The following is a 17,488-nucleotide window of genomic DNA, read 5'->3' on the forward strand; positions in this document are numbered from 1 at the left end:
CACATTACTAAAAAAATTATAACTAGCATTTGCACCAAATGTTGCAAAGGGAACGCCGTAAGGCATAAATTGAATTATGCAAATACAAAAAAAAAATACTTTGATAAAGAATAAAAATATATTGAATGCTCACATCAATGTCCCATTAACTAGAACCACTTAGTAGAACATATCTATGAACATTAGAATTACACACAATGATCAGGAAATTTCTCATATAGAAACAATACCTTCCACAACAACCTTTTCTCACATCCACATTTTAAAGTAGACATATCTATCAACATTAGGATTACATACCATGACCAGGAAATTTCCCATATACAAACAACACCTTCCACAACAACCTTTTCTCACATCCACATTTTAAAAAATGGCTTGGAACATGATTGGAATATCCCATATTGCTTTTTTCATTATGTAGATAAATCTTTCCCATATACAAACAACACCTTCCACAACAACCTTTTCTCAAATCCACATTTTAAAAAATGCCTTGGAACCTGATTGGAATATCCCATATTGCCTTTTTCATTATGTAAATAAATTTTCCACATTACTATTTTCATCACGAAGATTGTTAGTTCATTGTTGTAAAGTGTCAGTGTGTTAAATTCAATACTACAAGTTCAACAAGTGAAAAACATTCCTTAATTAGCGTAATATGCATTTTTCTCTCACTGTGTATTTTTCAGTCATTCATTACAAAACTTGCATCAAATAACACAAGTAAAAAATTAACATGTATTTTGTCTTCATTATTTTCATCACGGAGGCAAGAAACACGAAATCCTAGAGTGGGTGTTCGTTATATCCAAATTGTTGCAATGGATGTGACCTGCCATCAAAAAGAGTATTCCCATCCTTAGATGAACCCCATTCTTCTTCACTTGACCACTTGATTTTATTCAATTCCCATCATTTTTTCTCCATTCATTTGCCCCATCTTACCCCATTTTTCTTCAGTTGACCACTTGATTTTATTCAATTCCCATCATTTTTTCTCCATTCATTTGCCCCATCTTCTTATCTATCAAAGGACTGCCCTGGTCCTTCAAAGCATTACCACTAGTAACAAGGAGATCATCAGAAAACACACTTTACAATTTTGAATAGGGCTGAGACATATCACATACAAGAGTCTTCAAGCTGCAATATTTTGTTCAAATAATGCATGCTAAGATCATTTTTCTTAAAATTCAATTTATAGTAGATTGTAATTTAATATTTAAAATAATTATTTTAAAAAATGTAGTAAACTAACAAAAAAAACGTATGCAATAATGTGCCAAATTATATAGAGTAAGTTATGTATGAGTGGGTACTATGAGCTATTAAGTGTAATAAAAAGTAATTGAATGGTGTTTCTCACAACTTTGGAAATTATAATAATTGTTATTTTATTTTTTATTTATTAATAATTATAATACATTTAATATAGATGAAATATTTTTTTTTTTTTTCCACTGGAAAAATTAGTAATTTTCATTAATATTAGAAAATTACATATAGTAGATGCCTTGGCATTACTGTGTTGTTCATACAAAATTCACCTCTCAAGGTGTTAAGTCAGATAATAGCTACAAAATTTTGCTGGGTACATACATATGTCTGGCTGTTCAAGCCTATTCTCTATCACAATCGTGATCCTTTTGTATACAAAATAGCCATAGTTCAAAACAGTTCATCATGTCAAAATAATCTCCATTACTATCGGTTAACGGGACTGTTGTCCCTCTGTTATCTCTGCTCTATGAATGGCCTGTGGTAAAAACGGTGCTCTTCATTTCCATTCTGCTCCTCGATTAGCCATTCGCCTCTGGGAAGTGTCGAGGCCTCTTTGGATAGTTTGTCAGCAACGCTGTTATGTTCTCTGTAAATATGAACACAAGAGAAATGATTAAAAGCTGCTTTGAGAGTGAGAGCATCATGTAATATATTGCTGAGTGTGTGAGCATGGCATGTAGTGACATTATTGATCCAGTTTACGACCACCATTGAATCCCCAAAAATATTGATATTTGTGAGTTGATGCGATAATGCAAAGTGCAATAGATTTCGGATGGCAGAAAGCTTAGCAAGATTATTTGATCCGATTCCGAATCCCATTTTTGCAAGATAACAGTGATGATCGTTAATGTGTAGAACAAAGCCCCCTCCACACCCCGCGTGGTTTGCTGCCCCATCGAAGAAGGCCCACGGGGTGGCTCTGTCGATAAAGGGCATGGGTTGTATGATTCTGGGCCGAGAAGGAGGCGGATCGGGTAATTCATGATAGGCAGCGATGATGGAGGCTTCAACCCGGCTCCATATTACCATTCAATCCTCGAAGACAGCTCGATTCCGCGCAAACCAGGTGTACCAAGTAATCACGAGGGGGAGATTTAACAGTTTTGAGCCCGGATGCCTGTGTGTCCAAGCGCCCCATGCGTCCAATAGATCATTCCCAGTCCAGTTCCTAGCAATGCCCAAATGATTACAGATGTTGGTCCAAAGGGTGTGGATAGTAGGACAGAGTAGAAATATATGCTCCGAAGTTTCTGATGCAGCCTTACAAAAAATGCACCAGGATGGTCCGTAGATAGATCTACGAGTAAGATAGTCACCTGAGGGGACAATTCCTTTGAGGGCACACCAGAAGAAGAGTCTGGATCGAGGTGGAGCCTTAAGCTTCCAAATGGTGTGCCACCACAGGTGAATCAGATCAGGCATTCTGTGGGATATGAGTGCTTTATACCCATACTTTGGAGCGTATATACCGTGATCCGCAGGGCACCAAACAAGTTCATCCGGACCTTGTTTAATGCGAATATGGGATTCCGATAAAGCCACAGTAAAGAGATGCCATTCCTGATGCCAATGTGGAGGGAGATCCAATTGCTGGGCCGATTTCCATGCTTGGGAAAAAATGTTAGTGTGCTGCTGGTCTGTGATTTGTGCGAAATGCCTAATGTCGCGGGACTGTAGATGAGTAATAAGGTCCGAATTGAGGATGTGTCTGCCCCCACTGTTGATCCATGGATCCAAGCCTATCCTGCCCGTCAAGCCATCATTGATTCGCCAGGAAAGATTGTCTCTTATGAGGGGGAGGGCATGTATCAAAGCCTTCCAGACTGATGAACTTCCCTTAGTTGACCAAGTTGGTAGTCGAGCCCAATCTAGAATGTTCTGGGGCCAGATATATTTGTGATAAGATACCTGTGTCCATAGGCTTTGGTTGGTTAGCAAGGTCCATCCCATCTTGGCAGCCAATGCCATGGCGAATGCAGGGAGTTCTTTGAGGCCCCATCCTCCCCATTTTTTGGGCAGAGAGATTTTCTTCCAGCTGATCCATGCAAAGATTCTCTTGTCCTGGCTCCTGTTCCAGAGGTATCGATTGCACAGCTGTTGTAGTCGCCCAAGTATATTTCTCGGTATCCATGCTAGTGCCATCCAGAAGACCGGGGTAGCCTCTAACACAGATTTAATGAGCACCAGTCTTCCAGCTCTAGAGAGATATCTGTAGCTCCAGCCAGTAAGTCTTTTCTCCAATTTGGCGACCAACCAGACCCAATCAGCTATCCTTTGGCATTTAGGCTTCAGGTTGAACCCCAGGTATTTGAGGCCTCTATCCAGAGGGTGGACAGAGTAGGGGAAAGCCTGAAGGGCCATCCGGGTCTCCTGCACAGAGGTACGTGCACAAGTGATGGTAGATTTCATCTGATTAGGCAGCATGCCTGTAGCTGCAAAAAATAGTTGCAGGATCTTTGAGAAGGTCCGAGAGTCTCGTATACTGCCATCAAGAAGAATAAGAACATCGTCCACAAATAGTAGATGTGTAAGATAGCATAGGTCGGATATGCGAAGACCTCCAATATCTCCTGCCCGCTTAGCAGAGTCCATGAGGCGGCTGAGGCCTTCCATGACCAAGAGGAAGAGAAGGGGTGATAAGGGGCACCCCTGTCTCAAGCCCCTTTCAGAGTGGAAGAAGGGAGAGGCTGAGCCATTGATGAGTAAGCTGAAAGAAGGGGAGGTTATACAGGCCATGATCCAAGTGATGAACGCATGGGGGAAGCCTAGGTGGATGAGGATCATTTTTATATAGAGCCAGCTGACTCGGTCGAATGCTTTTGGGAGGTCAATTTTGAGGAGGATGGCTTTCAGATTCTTCGTCCAGATGGAGTGCAATGCTTCTTGGGTGAGTCTGATGGCCTCGTGGATCTGCCTAGATTCATATGAAATATTATTAATTAAACAGAAATCGAAATAAACAACTTCTAAAAACACCATTTTGCACTTTCAATTATATTTTAAATTATCCCACATGGATGTCAACGATATGTCATGTACTTGCTCACTATTTTTTTTATTGATATCATTAATAAACAACTTTTAAGAACACCATTTAGCACTTTCAATTATATTTTAAATTATCCCACATGGATGTCAACGATATTTCATGTAATTGTTTTGTTTTATTAATGATAATGACCATAAAAGTACATCGAAGCATATTCAATGCACCTTAGTTGGAACTTGCAAATTGTGATAGTTGTCCAGACTTCAAAGATACAGAATATACAGATATATGGAATGTAATGCAGGGCATCTTGTCACGCTTTGACAATATTTAACGAGTGCTCACTTTTATTACGTTCATTTTTAACATACTGTCCACACATGCAATTGCGAAACTTGGCAAACAAGACGCCAAGATAAGATTATTGCATACACAGTTCTGGTATTGATATTAAAACTGCTCCCATGAATGTCATTGCTCTCCGACAACATGACCTCTCCCCGCATCAATCGTGATGTAATACAAGACTATGTGTATCTCGAAAGTCATTAAATTATTCCTTACGTCTGCCACTATCCCAAAATCACTAACGAATTTATTAATGTTGATCCACTTTTAAATATAACCTCCAACTCCTCTTTTCTTCTTTCCATTTTTATCAAATTGATTGATGCACACATTTATGCCAGAATTACACACATCCAATAGAATGGATCGGAACTGGTTGCTAAATGTATTCCATATAAAGGCAACTAACTGCATACGAGAAAGATTAAAAGGGATATTACAATTTAAAGAACCTTCTCCTTAAAGGGCACTTTTCCTTCAGCTGTATGGACTTCTAGTAAGATTGAAAGAAATGGTTTCACAAGATGCAGCACATGAAACCCACCACTTGGCATTTTCCCTTCTCCAAAGAACTGTTGTCATGTAATAACATAGTTACCATGTGATGCCAGATCCCTCTCAAAAAAATACCCAAGGAGATTACATTCTATAACTATTGTATTATTTACTATTAATAAAAGTAACTACAAGAATATAAACCCTAGTTGATTTATGATAAAAAGAGTTGTCACACCCCAAACAAAAGCTGGAGTACTGCGACACCCAGAAACAAAAAAAAAAACTAGTGATATCTACCAAACCCAAAACAAAACCTTGGCCATCTCAGAGAGGCACTTTTGAGCAAATGGAAAATGCTCAAGAAAACAAAACTCTCATTACCGACGTGAAAATCACCATCGAAATCCTCTCTTAGGCATTAGCAAGTAATGCACATCCAAGGGGGTAAGAGTACAATAATGCAATACCTACCTTACAAATTTGAGCCCAGAAAACCACTGATCCACTACCTAATGGGGAAACAAGGCTTACCACTACCTAATGACCTTCAAATACAAAGGAAGTCTTGACAATAAATTCTAAGTTGTCTCAATCTGATAGTGTACTGCTCATTAAAATTCTTTCCAAATTATTATAATTATTATTATTATTATTTATTTATCTATCTAAAAAATTATAGCTTATTTTTTATGGCATTTGTTTATATGACTAACCACTTAAAGATATATCTCAACCATTGATTAGTGTATATTGTTATGAATATTTTAGAATATTCCATGGAGGTTAAATCCCTACTATTCACATAATAATCACTGATAATTAAATTAAAAGGCTGAACCACTTATAATGTGATTGATCAGAGACATCATCAAGATTCTTATTTTTCTTTATTTAGAATATATAAATAGATCCAATAGTCTAAAAAAACCATGAAAAACTCAAATTATGCAAAATAAAAAGTTCATATTCACGAGTCAAACATATTCTGGTTATATTTTAGGCAAAATTGAAAAAAAATAACTAAAAAAACTAAAATTTATAAAATTAAATTATAAAAAAATATTTTCTTATCTATAATCATATTAAATTATAAATTAAATGAGCAATAAATTATAGAAAAATATCTTCCTATCCATAATCATATAAATTAAATGACCATAGATAACTAAATGTAAGTATACAAATACTTACCTCTCACATTACTAAAAAAATTATAATAATATTTTTGATAGATAAAATATAAAAAATTATAATAATATTTTTGATAGATAAAATATAAACAGAAATAATATATTATCGATATAAATTTTTGAAAATTACATAAAATAATATCATTCACCTTCTGATCTTAATATTTCTTAATGAAGAAACTGAAAAATATCATTCACCTTCTCTCCATGATATTTCTTAATGTGAAGAAACTGAAATAGGACAAATAGCTACAAGAGACTTCCTTATAATAAAATAATAATAATATTGTTTCTTTGAAAATATCAGACCTAAACTCATGGTTTTTTAATCTGCTCTTATTATAATAAAGCCTGCATGCAAAGATAACCGAAAGAGTGAATCAAGCTCAGAACAGCAACAACCAGGTCCATGTTACTGGGGACGAACTCTTCATATTTAGCAGCCGCTCTCTTTGCAATACTCTTGAAAATTTCATCAACCAGATGTTCATCCGACCCCAAGTGACTTCCCACAATATTCTCAAACAAGGCTCTGTAAAAGTTACTTACTTTTCTCCCAAACCTCTCCTCTTCCCCTTTCCTAACCTCCAACAATGGATGCAAAGGAAAACCAGTGAGAAGCCTCATGTTCTCTATTCCGAAGGACTGCTCCGCCTCCACGATGCTCTGCACCTCCTCCACACTTGGACCGTAGACAGGAAGGTTGAAAGTGTCCAATTTATCTTTTTCAATCAAACCCTGTTAGTCCAAATCGAACAAATATATTTAAATGTAAAAGTCAATTGAAGTTAGTTTGGATGGTTGGGAAAAATATTTTTTATCATCCTTTGTTATTTTTATCACTCCTCAAATTGAAATTTAAATATCATAGTAATAAAGTAACTTTCTTGAGCTCTAAAATAAATCATCACAGTAATACTCTAAAATAAAGTAACGTTCTTGCGCTCTTAAATAAATCAATATATAAAATGACTTTATTGAGCTCTGAAGTGAATCAACCTATAATACCATTGTCACTCAACACCAATGCCCAAATAAATTTTATATTTAAATATCCAAATGTAATTCTGAGAAATTATACCGATTTATCTATTTTACCTCTAGCTCCTCAAATGCTGCTTCCAAGTGACGAGCGCAAGCTCCTAACCCGCCTTGTTGCTTTATGTCGCCAGAATTACGAGCCGGGAGCGCTATGAACATGCATCCTCCGGGAACAATTTCCTGTGCTTGGGCTTCTAAAAATGATGCCAAGTCTTGCGTGAATTGGTTGAGATACGCATCGGCCACTGTATCACTGGATATATACACATGACCCTCGTTCCAAGCAACAGAATTTCTGTCAACGTCAGCAGGAACCTGAAATTGAATAGTTTTTTTTTCAAGGCATGATTTTATTATCCGAAAACCACATTATGCAGATACCGGCATCCAAAATAACAAAAAACCATCTGGAAAACTGTTATAAGGATGGATGGCCAGGTCTACTGTTTCATCTATCAAAAAAAGTAGAATCACTTATAAAAGTGCTACTTTAAAAGTTAAATATGTAGCTACTTTAAAAGTTTATAGCAAACCAATCTAAATGTCTAGTCCATTGCAAATTTAGGGAATATCAGATCATTAAAATCATCTGATTCTAAAATATTCCAAAATCTGAAATTCAACAAAATCTGAGATTCAATAAAATACTCATAAAATTGAATGTGTCCCTCACTCACTCGAGAGAGCCAGTGCAGGCTAGCGGAGGAGTGGCAGAAATGGAGGGTTTGCCTTGGGAAAAGGTGTCCGTAATGCGATCCCGACACCGCTGATGCGAAGTAACATCTAGTCGCTGGAGGCTTATCTTCTTCATTGTGCTCTGCTGCTGTTACTCCTTCTGCGCCGCCTTTCAGTGGAGGCAACGTTCGAAATAATGTATTGAAATCATTTGACGGGAGATCGCCGAAGGGCACCTGGAATTCCGGCACGTCCATGGAACGCCGAATGAAAGTTAATTTCACAGCATTCACGATGGTGTCTACTGCGAGCAGAGTATTGATCCCCGTTGCGCACCGTAAGTCTGCAATACGAAATACATTATCTACCTCCCTCATTCCCATGACAGATGTCACGTTCTCGTAGATCGAATGCTCCAGAACGGGCTTCATGGCCATAGCCATATTTAACTGCGCGACCATCATTGCAATGAGTGGATTTTCTTGGATGGATTAATGTTTTACTGGATAGGACAATTATTTCATAGATGCTTTGCCAGACAGAATGAATTAGTCCATTAGAAATATTAATATTTCTAATTATAAGATTGCGAGCTCAGATTAATGGGATTACATGGACAGATGAATTGTTAACATAGCTCGAATCCCCGTTTCCACCCTTCATGCACAGCACATTATGCAGACGTTTCATGTTCTCCATTGGAGAGATGTCCCAGCGATTATTTCTCGACGCTGAAAGCTGAATGCATGTGAAGCTAAGCAAGTTGAAGCATGAATACTTATAGCACCCCAGGAGACTATTGAGTTGCTGTGATTTGAACACGAAACGTCATTTCAAAAAACGTCTGGAGTTCAGTGCATAGGACATGGATTAGTCCATTTCATTGACAATTGGAGCACAAAAACAACTTAAGTTTAGGTGTTGATTTTGATAAAATTTCCAATTTGATTCTTGATTCTGAAAATATTTCGAAATTGGAAATTAGATGGGCTGGCTGACGATTTCCTATTTGTTTTATTTCATCTTATTTCAAAAATATTTCTGCAATCAACACTTACAAATCAAAATAAATCTATAAACATTATCTATTTATAAACAATATCAATTTATAAATAATTAACATTCTTATTTTAAAATATTCCGAAATTTGTTGGGCAGGTGAGGTTTTTTATTTGTTTTATTCCAGCCAATTTCAAAATATTTCTAAAATCAACAATTTGGAATAAAAAAAACTCTAAAAACATTTATCAATTTATAACAGTTCATAAATAATTATTTAATAAAATTATTACAAAAAATGTTTACACGTATCATAATAGGCAGATAAATCCATGCGTGTTAAAGTCCGAATATGTCCAATGTAGTGAAATCGATGTGTGCAAGATTTGTTAAAAGCATTCACTGCCACGTAGTATCATAGGATTAGATTTGTTAAAAGTATTCACTGCCACGCAATATCATGTGATTATATTAGACGAGAGTACGATTTATTGTTATTTAAAATATATATCTATATCTATATACAAAATTAATCCAACATTTAGAAATAAAATAAAAATCTAAATCATAAATAGAAGACGTCCAGAAAATTATTGTAAGGTTGTCATTTCCCCTTGTAGTAGTTGGTGACATGTCTAAATCGCTGCAAACGTCGCCGCTTTCACACTCCATGAGGGCCTGAAATACCTTGGTTTCCATCTCAAGCTAGTAGGTTACACCTCTGCAGATTGTTCATGGATTCATGAAAGATTCATCAAGAGAATTTTGGGCTGGGAATTTAAAATTCTCTCTGGTAGGTAGATTTATTTTAACTCAAACTGTTCTGGTTCAGTTATTAGTTTATTGGGTACACCTTTTCTATATCCCTGCCAAGATTATCCATAAATTGAACCGGAGCACGGCTAATTTCATTTAGGGAGCAAACAGGCACCATAGAAAATTCCATTTGTCAAAGCTAGCGAACCTGTCTCGGCCTAAAACCCTCGGGGGTGCGGTATATTGCTCTTCTTTGCAAATCATTGTGGAAGACAATTTTCGGGATCAGTATTTGGAGCAACATAATCAAGGCTAAATATTTGGATAACAGAGATATTTCTTTTTGGTTTAGACAGGGTTCTTTTGGTCCTCCTAAAGGTTCTGCCATTTGGCGTAGTTTTCATAAAATAGAGGGTTATTTTCTAAAAAACCTGGCATGGAATTTCCAATCAGGAAAAAAGATCTTAATTGGCTTGGATTCGTTGGTGGGTGAGGCTTCGGATTATAAAATTCCTCTTCAGCTGCTTCTCTATCTTCAGCATATGGGATTTTTTTATTGGGATCAAGTCATAGATAAATGGGTAGGCTCTATTCCTGTTTGGAACTCTGCTGAAAAGATAGGTCTATATGGTTCACAATCTTCTCAATGGAACAAGATCATATCATATATGCACAACAGGGGTATCTTTAAATCATCGGAGGAAGATTATCTTATAACATGCTACAGATGGAGAATCCTACTTCCCTAGACAACATTTTCCTCACTGTTTTCTGGAAAACAAACTGTCCTACCAAGAAGATTGTATTTGCATGGCTGGTCTTCAACAACAAGAATCTGACATGGGACAATTTACAAAAAATAAATTGGCATGGGCCAGCTATTTGTCCCATTTGCAAAGCAAATGAGGAATCTAACTATCATATTTTTTTGGTCTGTCCTCTTGCTATTATGATATGGAAATCATTGGTTGATCATTTTGGGCTAAATAGGATTTCTTTCTCATCAATAAGAGAGGCTTTTCATTGGTGGAGAAAAATGAGACCTGTTTGGAGGCCTATTCCGTTGATCACTATCTGGTCCTTTGGAAATGGAGAAATAAAGAAGTGTTTCAAGATAGAAAGATATTTTTGGTCATGTCTTAGATTCTATCATATCTCTCCTTCCCACCAATAGGTCTTCTCAAACTCAACAAAATGTCAAGAAACAAACAGGGTGCTCGACGAATCTTTCTGTTCTTCCTCGCGCTTTTTTGATGGGGCAGCCTCGAATGGAATCTATGCTTGTGGGGTTTACATTATTCCTGATGTGGATCAATGTATTAAAATCACATGGAATGGTGGGAAGGGATCGAATAACAAAGCGGATGCAATGGCCTTGGCTGGTCTCTTGAGTTTTTGTGACTTCCTAAATATCCAAGGTCTACACTTTTTTGGTGATTCTAAGGTGATCATTGATCACGTGAGATCTACTCATTTCATTTAGAATATCAATCTCTTAGGGTGGCTAGAAAGAATCACATCTATATGGAAGGCTCACAAGGATTATTTTATTCATCACATTGGAAGGTCATTCAACAAGGAGGCAGATGCACTGTCCAAAGAAGGTCTCTCCTCTCCAAACGAATTTTGGCAGGTTTCCATCACTGTTGGAGAAATTCGACACAACATTAAGGAATTCCACCTTCCAGATACATAGCATAAGTAACTCTCTTCTCATATCTAGTACGTTGTATAAACTTGCTACTTCAATATTTTTTATCCTCATATATGGTATGCAGCATGAACCTATTATATTCTATATTTCCTCTATGTTTCATCATGTTCTATCATGTTCATCTATTTCAGATGCTATTATTCAATAGATCGTTATATTATTTTGATATGTCCAGAGACAGTATTTTGCCATATTCTAATCTGATATGGATCTATATCATCCCTCTGTCTTATATGTTTTTAGGATCTTATAGTTTATTTCTCATGATCTCTCTTCATGACCTATTTGGGATATCTCCTGCTATCTACCATATGATGTATTCTCCAAATATCTATGAATATAATATAGCTTTTTTTCTTATTGAAAAAAAATTCGTCGTTAGTCGTTTGCAACATTTATTCAGAGAGGTTAATTGTTTTATTTTTAATTATTTTCATGATATATAAATTAATTTTAATAATGATTTGAATTATTTTGATTATATGTTAATTTTATATATTTTATTATATATAATTCTTTTAATTAAATAATCGTATAATTAAGATATTAGATTTCAGATAATCAAACTACTATTTTCATATAAGATTAACTTATTTTTATTTCTTAATACAATACAGCGTGTTTTAAATCATTGCGGGAAAAAATTACAAATTATATTATTATTATTAAAATTAGTATAGAATCATTTTAATTATTAATGTAAAAGTGTTTAGAGAATCAAATTTTGTGAGTGTAAAACTTGAAAAAAGATTTGTATATTTAGAAATTTGATTGCTCTTGATGTGTGATAGATATATGGTTAGATATCTCTCTATGCACATATATACACATAGAGATATCCACTATGTGTAATTGTTTAGTGTTTAAATAGTATTTTTTAATGCATAAATGGATTTAATCTTGAAAATTTTCTTGAGCACTTAGGATTGTATAATTGTTTAGTGTTTAAATAGTATTTTTTAATACATAAATGGATTTAATCTTGAAAAATTTCTTAAGCACTTAGGATTGTGTACAAGACACCATTTAAACTTGCAACTGAAAAATAAACCCTCCAACCAACCAAAATGTATAATTTTGAGCATTTAGATTGTGTAGGAGACACAATTTAAACTTGCCACTAAATAATACACTTTACAAAGAACCAATATGTATAATAATAAAACTATTTGATATATTTTAATCATATTTTTTTAACTATATAATAGACATTGTTAATATTAAAATATTTTATTTTGTCATCTAAATATTTTATCTATAGATTACAGTGTCCAAATCAAAATGTTCTTTTAGTTTTTTAATTAATATAGTTCTAAATTCATATCAATATTACTTTACATTATATATTATAATATTTTATTTATTCCCAATGTTTTTTGTGAATAATAATATTTTTTAAACGTCTCACATTAATTTTCTAATAAAAATTAAATGAATTACATATTATCTTTTTATTATGAATTAATTATTTTTTTCTATTATAAAGGAATTTATTGTTGAATATGTCAATAAATCTCACATATGTGGATCTTCTTTTAAACAACTCCAACCACAGAAGCTTGAAAAATGCAATTAATTTATTTTTTTACTTTCTATTTTTTATTCCCTTGGAATAAGAGTAAGGGGGCACTCCAACCACAAAAGCTTGAAAAATACAATTAATTTAGGAAACTTTCAATTATTTTTTCCCTTTCAATATTAAAATATATTATTATAGTTATGTTTTAAAATATATATGTTTGGGGAGAAATTAGTTATTAAAAATATTCAAATATTTATTTAAGTTTTGTAATGAAACATTTTTAAAAATTATAAATCTTCCATGAAAATATAAGATTTTTTTAATTTTAATTACTTTATCTCTTTTTAAAGTTGTTATAAAATTGTGTTACTTCATATTAACATCAAGATAAATATTTTCACTACATCTCCTCATAATTATAATAGTAATGTTAATGTTTTAACTGCTTTTGATTAAAACTAATCAAACATCTATATTGGAGTAGATATTGTTTCTTTCTTAGAATAACATTTTATTTTTATTTTAAAAATAACATGCGTTAATTCTAAGTTGAGCACAAAAAAATTACATAAATCTCTAGTATATATATATATATATATATATATATATATATATATATATATATATATATAGATAGATAGATAGATAGATAGATAGATAGATAGATAGATAGATAGATAGATAACAATAATTCTATCATTTTCATTTATATAGTATATTTATTGAAAAATATATACAAACTATATTGCAAATATTATTTTCCTTTTTAGTGTTCAAAATCTAAATTTAAACTTAGATAAGAGTAAGATGAGTACATTGGGATTTGTACCATCCTCACCTAGTTTTGAAGTTTCTTTCCTTTCTCTTCTCTTCAAAGGCTAACCAACGAGAAACACACTATCCAACTTCCTAGCACTAGAAAATCTCTACAAGTTTTTTAGCCCAATGTGGCCAACCCCCAAAACTGGAGCCCTTAGTGTGTGTCAACTACTAGAAATTAGTGGATAGAATAAATGCATAGGCTAAAATGAAAAAATTACAAATAGAAGGGATATATTTATGATATGTATGGTAATTGAGGAAATTTTGTTCTAGTTTGGTTCAATCTCATCTTATGAAGAATTTGGTAAGAATATTTACAAAAACAGAAAACCTAGCCAAGTATTTATTTGATAAAGAAATCTCTAGTAAAATGATGCTTAAGTTGATTTACCACAAAATTGTAGTATTCCTTACACCCCAAATAGTGCACTTCAAAATTTTTTGTCACTATTCCCATCAAAATTTATATCACTAGTACATTAGTATCAATCTACAATAGTATTCTTAATTCATTTTTGTCTTAAGAGTTTAGTACAACAAAGTTAAATATCATGGCCTTAGGTTAGAGGATAATTCTCCATGTCATAATTTTTTTCTATATTTATCTTGGTATCATATTTTCATGGCATACTTGACCACTCATAACATATAGAGGAACTTGTTCCCTTCCAGTTTGAGATTTTGTATATATTCCATATGAAATGGCATATAGGAAACGATGTTGAGTTGAAGCTTGCGATGTCTCATGATACAGATTTGTTATATTTTAGCTAACAATGGTGGATATTTTATAGTTAATATCTACCTCTTTCTAAGTTTGTATAGTAATGAAAAATGTCTTGTGTAGTTTGTCTTTCTTGATGGTATTGGCTAACCATTTATTAAGGAAAATATCCATCATACAAATTTGTTTGATGTGATTCTTACTGCTTCAGGATCTGAAGAAGTCAAGGTTCCCTACTTTTCTTATCCTTGTGGGGGAATTTGGTTGACTTATAGATGGTGATAAGAATGGAAACATCAATTATGCATAGTGATTTAATTAGAACCTTTTGATCATATAAAAAACAGTTAAGGTATACTAATATGACATGTAAATTTTGTAACTTATATATTTAGTCATGTTGATGAAGATGCAAAAAGTATTTTACCATGTTGATGTAAATTTGAAAGGCATTGGGGGATTTTGTAGTACAATGGGATGCCCAAATATGCAATCAATTTGTCAAGACAAGGACAGAATATAACATTGGTTTCTTCTAAGGGTGTTAAATATTTTCATAGGCAATGGTGTGTGGTCAACCCAAGTGCAAGCCCTTTAGTGTTAAATCAATTACCCTATAGTATCATCTATGCTTGTACACATGGTGATTGCACTTCTTTGAGACATGAATCATCACACAACAACTAAAAGTATCAAGGCTATGCATAATATGCACTTAACTCGTACTATAAGGTGAAAAATAAAGATAATGGTGATTGTGGGTTTTCTAAGCTAACCATGGTAACTAAGATTGACCCATTTCAAGGGAACTATAAATTTGAGATCCAAATTGTAGTTAGTCTATCAAGGCTAGCTATTAACAATTGCATATATTCTCTCATGTATGTTGTTGGGGCTATGGAAGTTGTTCTTTTGTAAGTTTTATAATACTTTGTAGAGTTATTTATACATTCTTCAATTTATGAATGCCAACAAATTTTATTTACATGCTTCCTATAGTTATCTTACTTGGAGACCATCTTTACATGGAGAATTTTCTAGTTTTGTAACATTGTCTAGCTACAATAATAAAACATTTACTAGCCTAGTCACCTTAAATTCCTCACTAAGGATAATTTTACAAAAAAATTTATGCCATTTAAACACCATTTGTGCATGAATTTATGTGGAAATATGCAAAAGAAATAGGTCACCATTTAGCAGCTAGTCTCTATTTATTTGACATGTTTAAAAGAGTGCATTTTTCTAGTATATAATATTATTGGTTGTGTGGGCATGCAAGATCTTCTCCACCTCATTATACCAACACTTATCTTGTAATCAAATAAGAGTTAGCACATTTTAACACTATTATTAGACATGTAAGTTGTGCAATGCGCATGCAAACTGTAATGGTTACATTTTCGATAATAGATCATGTTGAGTATTCTTATTGTATGGTATTTATATGTCATGAATTTATATGCCACATATCATTTTGTCAATACATGTGGCATAAAAACCTTCACTTAGATTAATTAATTTAACTTAATCATAAAACATAAGTGTTTATTATACAAGTTATTATAAAGTGAAGTTGTTAGGTATCTATTATGATTTTAGAAGATTTGACTACAACCCTTATCATAATTAATTATTAATAAATAATCAATTAAAAAGAAATATTATGCACATATAAAATCAACATAAAAAATTATTATCTCATAAATAAAAGATCTCTTAATTGAATTAATTTATCTCTTAAAGAACCCTAATAAATTATATTAAGAATCATAATTAGATATTCCACGAGTAGACACTAGAATCCCCCCACATATCTCATTATATATATCCTTATTTTTCCTTTCCCTACTCCACACCAGTCTTCTCAAGAATCTGGGCGTTCCCCTGAAGATGGACTCACATAGAAGTCTAAAACCTTGGGTTTAATCAAAACTTTGAACTGGTTATTCCACAAATATTTTAAATTTGACTCACCTGTATGGATTCTCTCTTTAAAATCATCCAGTCCTACCATGGAAGGGACATGACATACAATGCTACCCTCTTCAAGAAACTTCAGTTATCCAAGGAAAATTACCTATCAAACCCGACCTTTCTTACACATTGCAGAGATAACAACCTTACTCCAAAATTTTCCTTTTGCAAACATCCTCTCAGACATGGCTGCAACCTTCTAATCTTTGAAAAAATAAGTAAAACCCTAATTAAAAAATAAAATCAACCAGATTTCGACTTATCAAAATCTCCTAGGAACTGTTAGGTTTGCATCTCTTACTGGCTTCATCTTTGAGATTTGATTTATGGAAATCCTTAGATGCACTCGCTCACGCCAAAGCTAAACAATGGCAATTTAAATACCCAGAGAAGAAACTCAGGAAAATATTAAAATTAGTGGATTCGAGGCATCCTTCTTTCGACCTAAACTCTCAAATAATGAACACCATCCAGCAAACTATTAACTCTCAAATCGACTCTCTAGTAGAAATCACAAATAGCTCCTTAGATCCAATTCGAGACAGTAACACTGATTCTTATTCCATAACCCTTTCAGAATTTCATAAGTCCAGGACGGACAAACTGAGCTCCATCCTTAACAACCCTCTCATTATCGATATCTCAACCACAACAACCATAGATTCACATATCAACATCCTTGGCAGTCATATCACCTCATAAATCGCTCTATCGAAATACACAGACTCCACTTTGGACCCAAACCAACTCAGCATAAACCCTAACTATCCTTACGCCATCGCAAATGTCTTAATCCTGACTATGGAATCACAGAACACCAGCGCACAGGTAAGTAGTGTGTTTGGAACCACTCCTAATCACATCAATGCAAATCGAGTTTTGTCCAATGAAACAACACTCCCAAATGGTTCTAACATTGACTGGGTAAATCGGATTTCATGCA

General features: G+C 33.7%; 2 protein-coding genes and 1 pseudogene across 2 annotated transcripts; 1 reads left to right on the forward strand and 2 right to left on the reverse strand.

Moving 5' to 3' along the window:
* Window positions 1-1,740: 1,740 nt before the first annotated feature.
* On the reverse strand, window positions 1,741-2,319 carry LOC149260357 (uncharacterized). The gene has a single exon (XM_089458419.1). The coding sequence runs from the start codon at window positions 2,317-2,319 to the stop codon at window positions 1,741-1,743; it is 579 nt and encodes a 192-aa protein (XP_089314545.1).
* A 4,335-nt stretch (window positions 2,320-6,654) lies between these two features.
* On the reverse strand, window positions 6,655-8,896 carry LOC149260358 (indole-3-acetate O-methyltransferase 1-like). Its single transcript, XM_089458440.1, has 4 exons — window positions 8,644-8,896; window positions 8,034-8,480; window positions 7,414-7,671; window positions 6,655-7,053 (listed from the first exon to the last, which is right to left on the reverse strand). Exons 1-4 carry the CDS (start codon window positions 8,728-8,730, stop codon window positions 6,655-6,657), a joined length of 1,191 nt encoding a protein of 396 aa, XP_089314566.1. The 5' UTR covers window positions 8,731-8,896.
* A 5,693-nt stretch (window positions 8,897-14,589) lies between these two features.
* On the forward strand, window positions 14,590-15,486 carry LOC149260359 (glucan endo-1,3-beta-glucosidase 6 pseudogene; annotated as a pseudogene).
* The last annotated feature ends 2,002 nt before the right edge of the window (window positions 15,487-17,488 follow it).

The sequence above is a fragment of the Pinus tabuliformis genome, chromosome 6, assembly GCF_031772625.1.
Source record: "Pinus tabuliformis cultivar Carrire ecotype Pingquan chromosome 6, CPIR1, whole genome shotgun sequence".
NCBI classification, from domain to species: Eukaryota; Viridiplantae; Streptophyta; class Pinopsida; order Pinales; family Pinaceae; genus Pinus; species Pinus tabuliformis.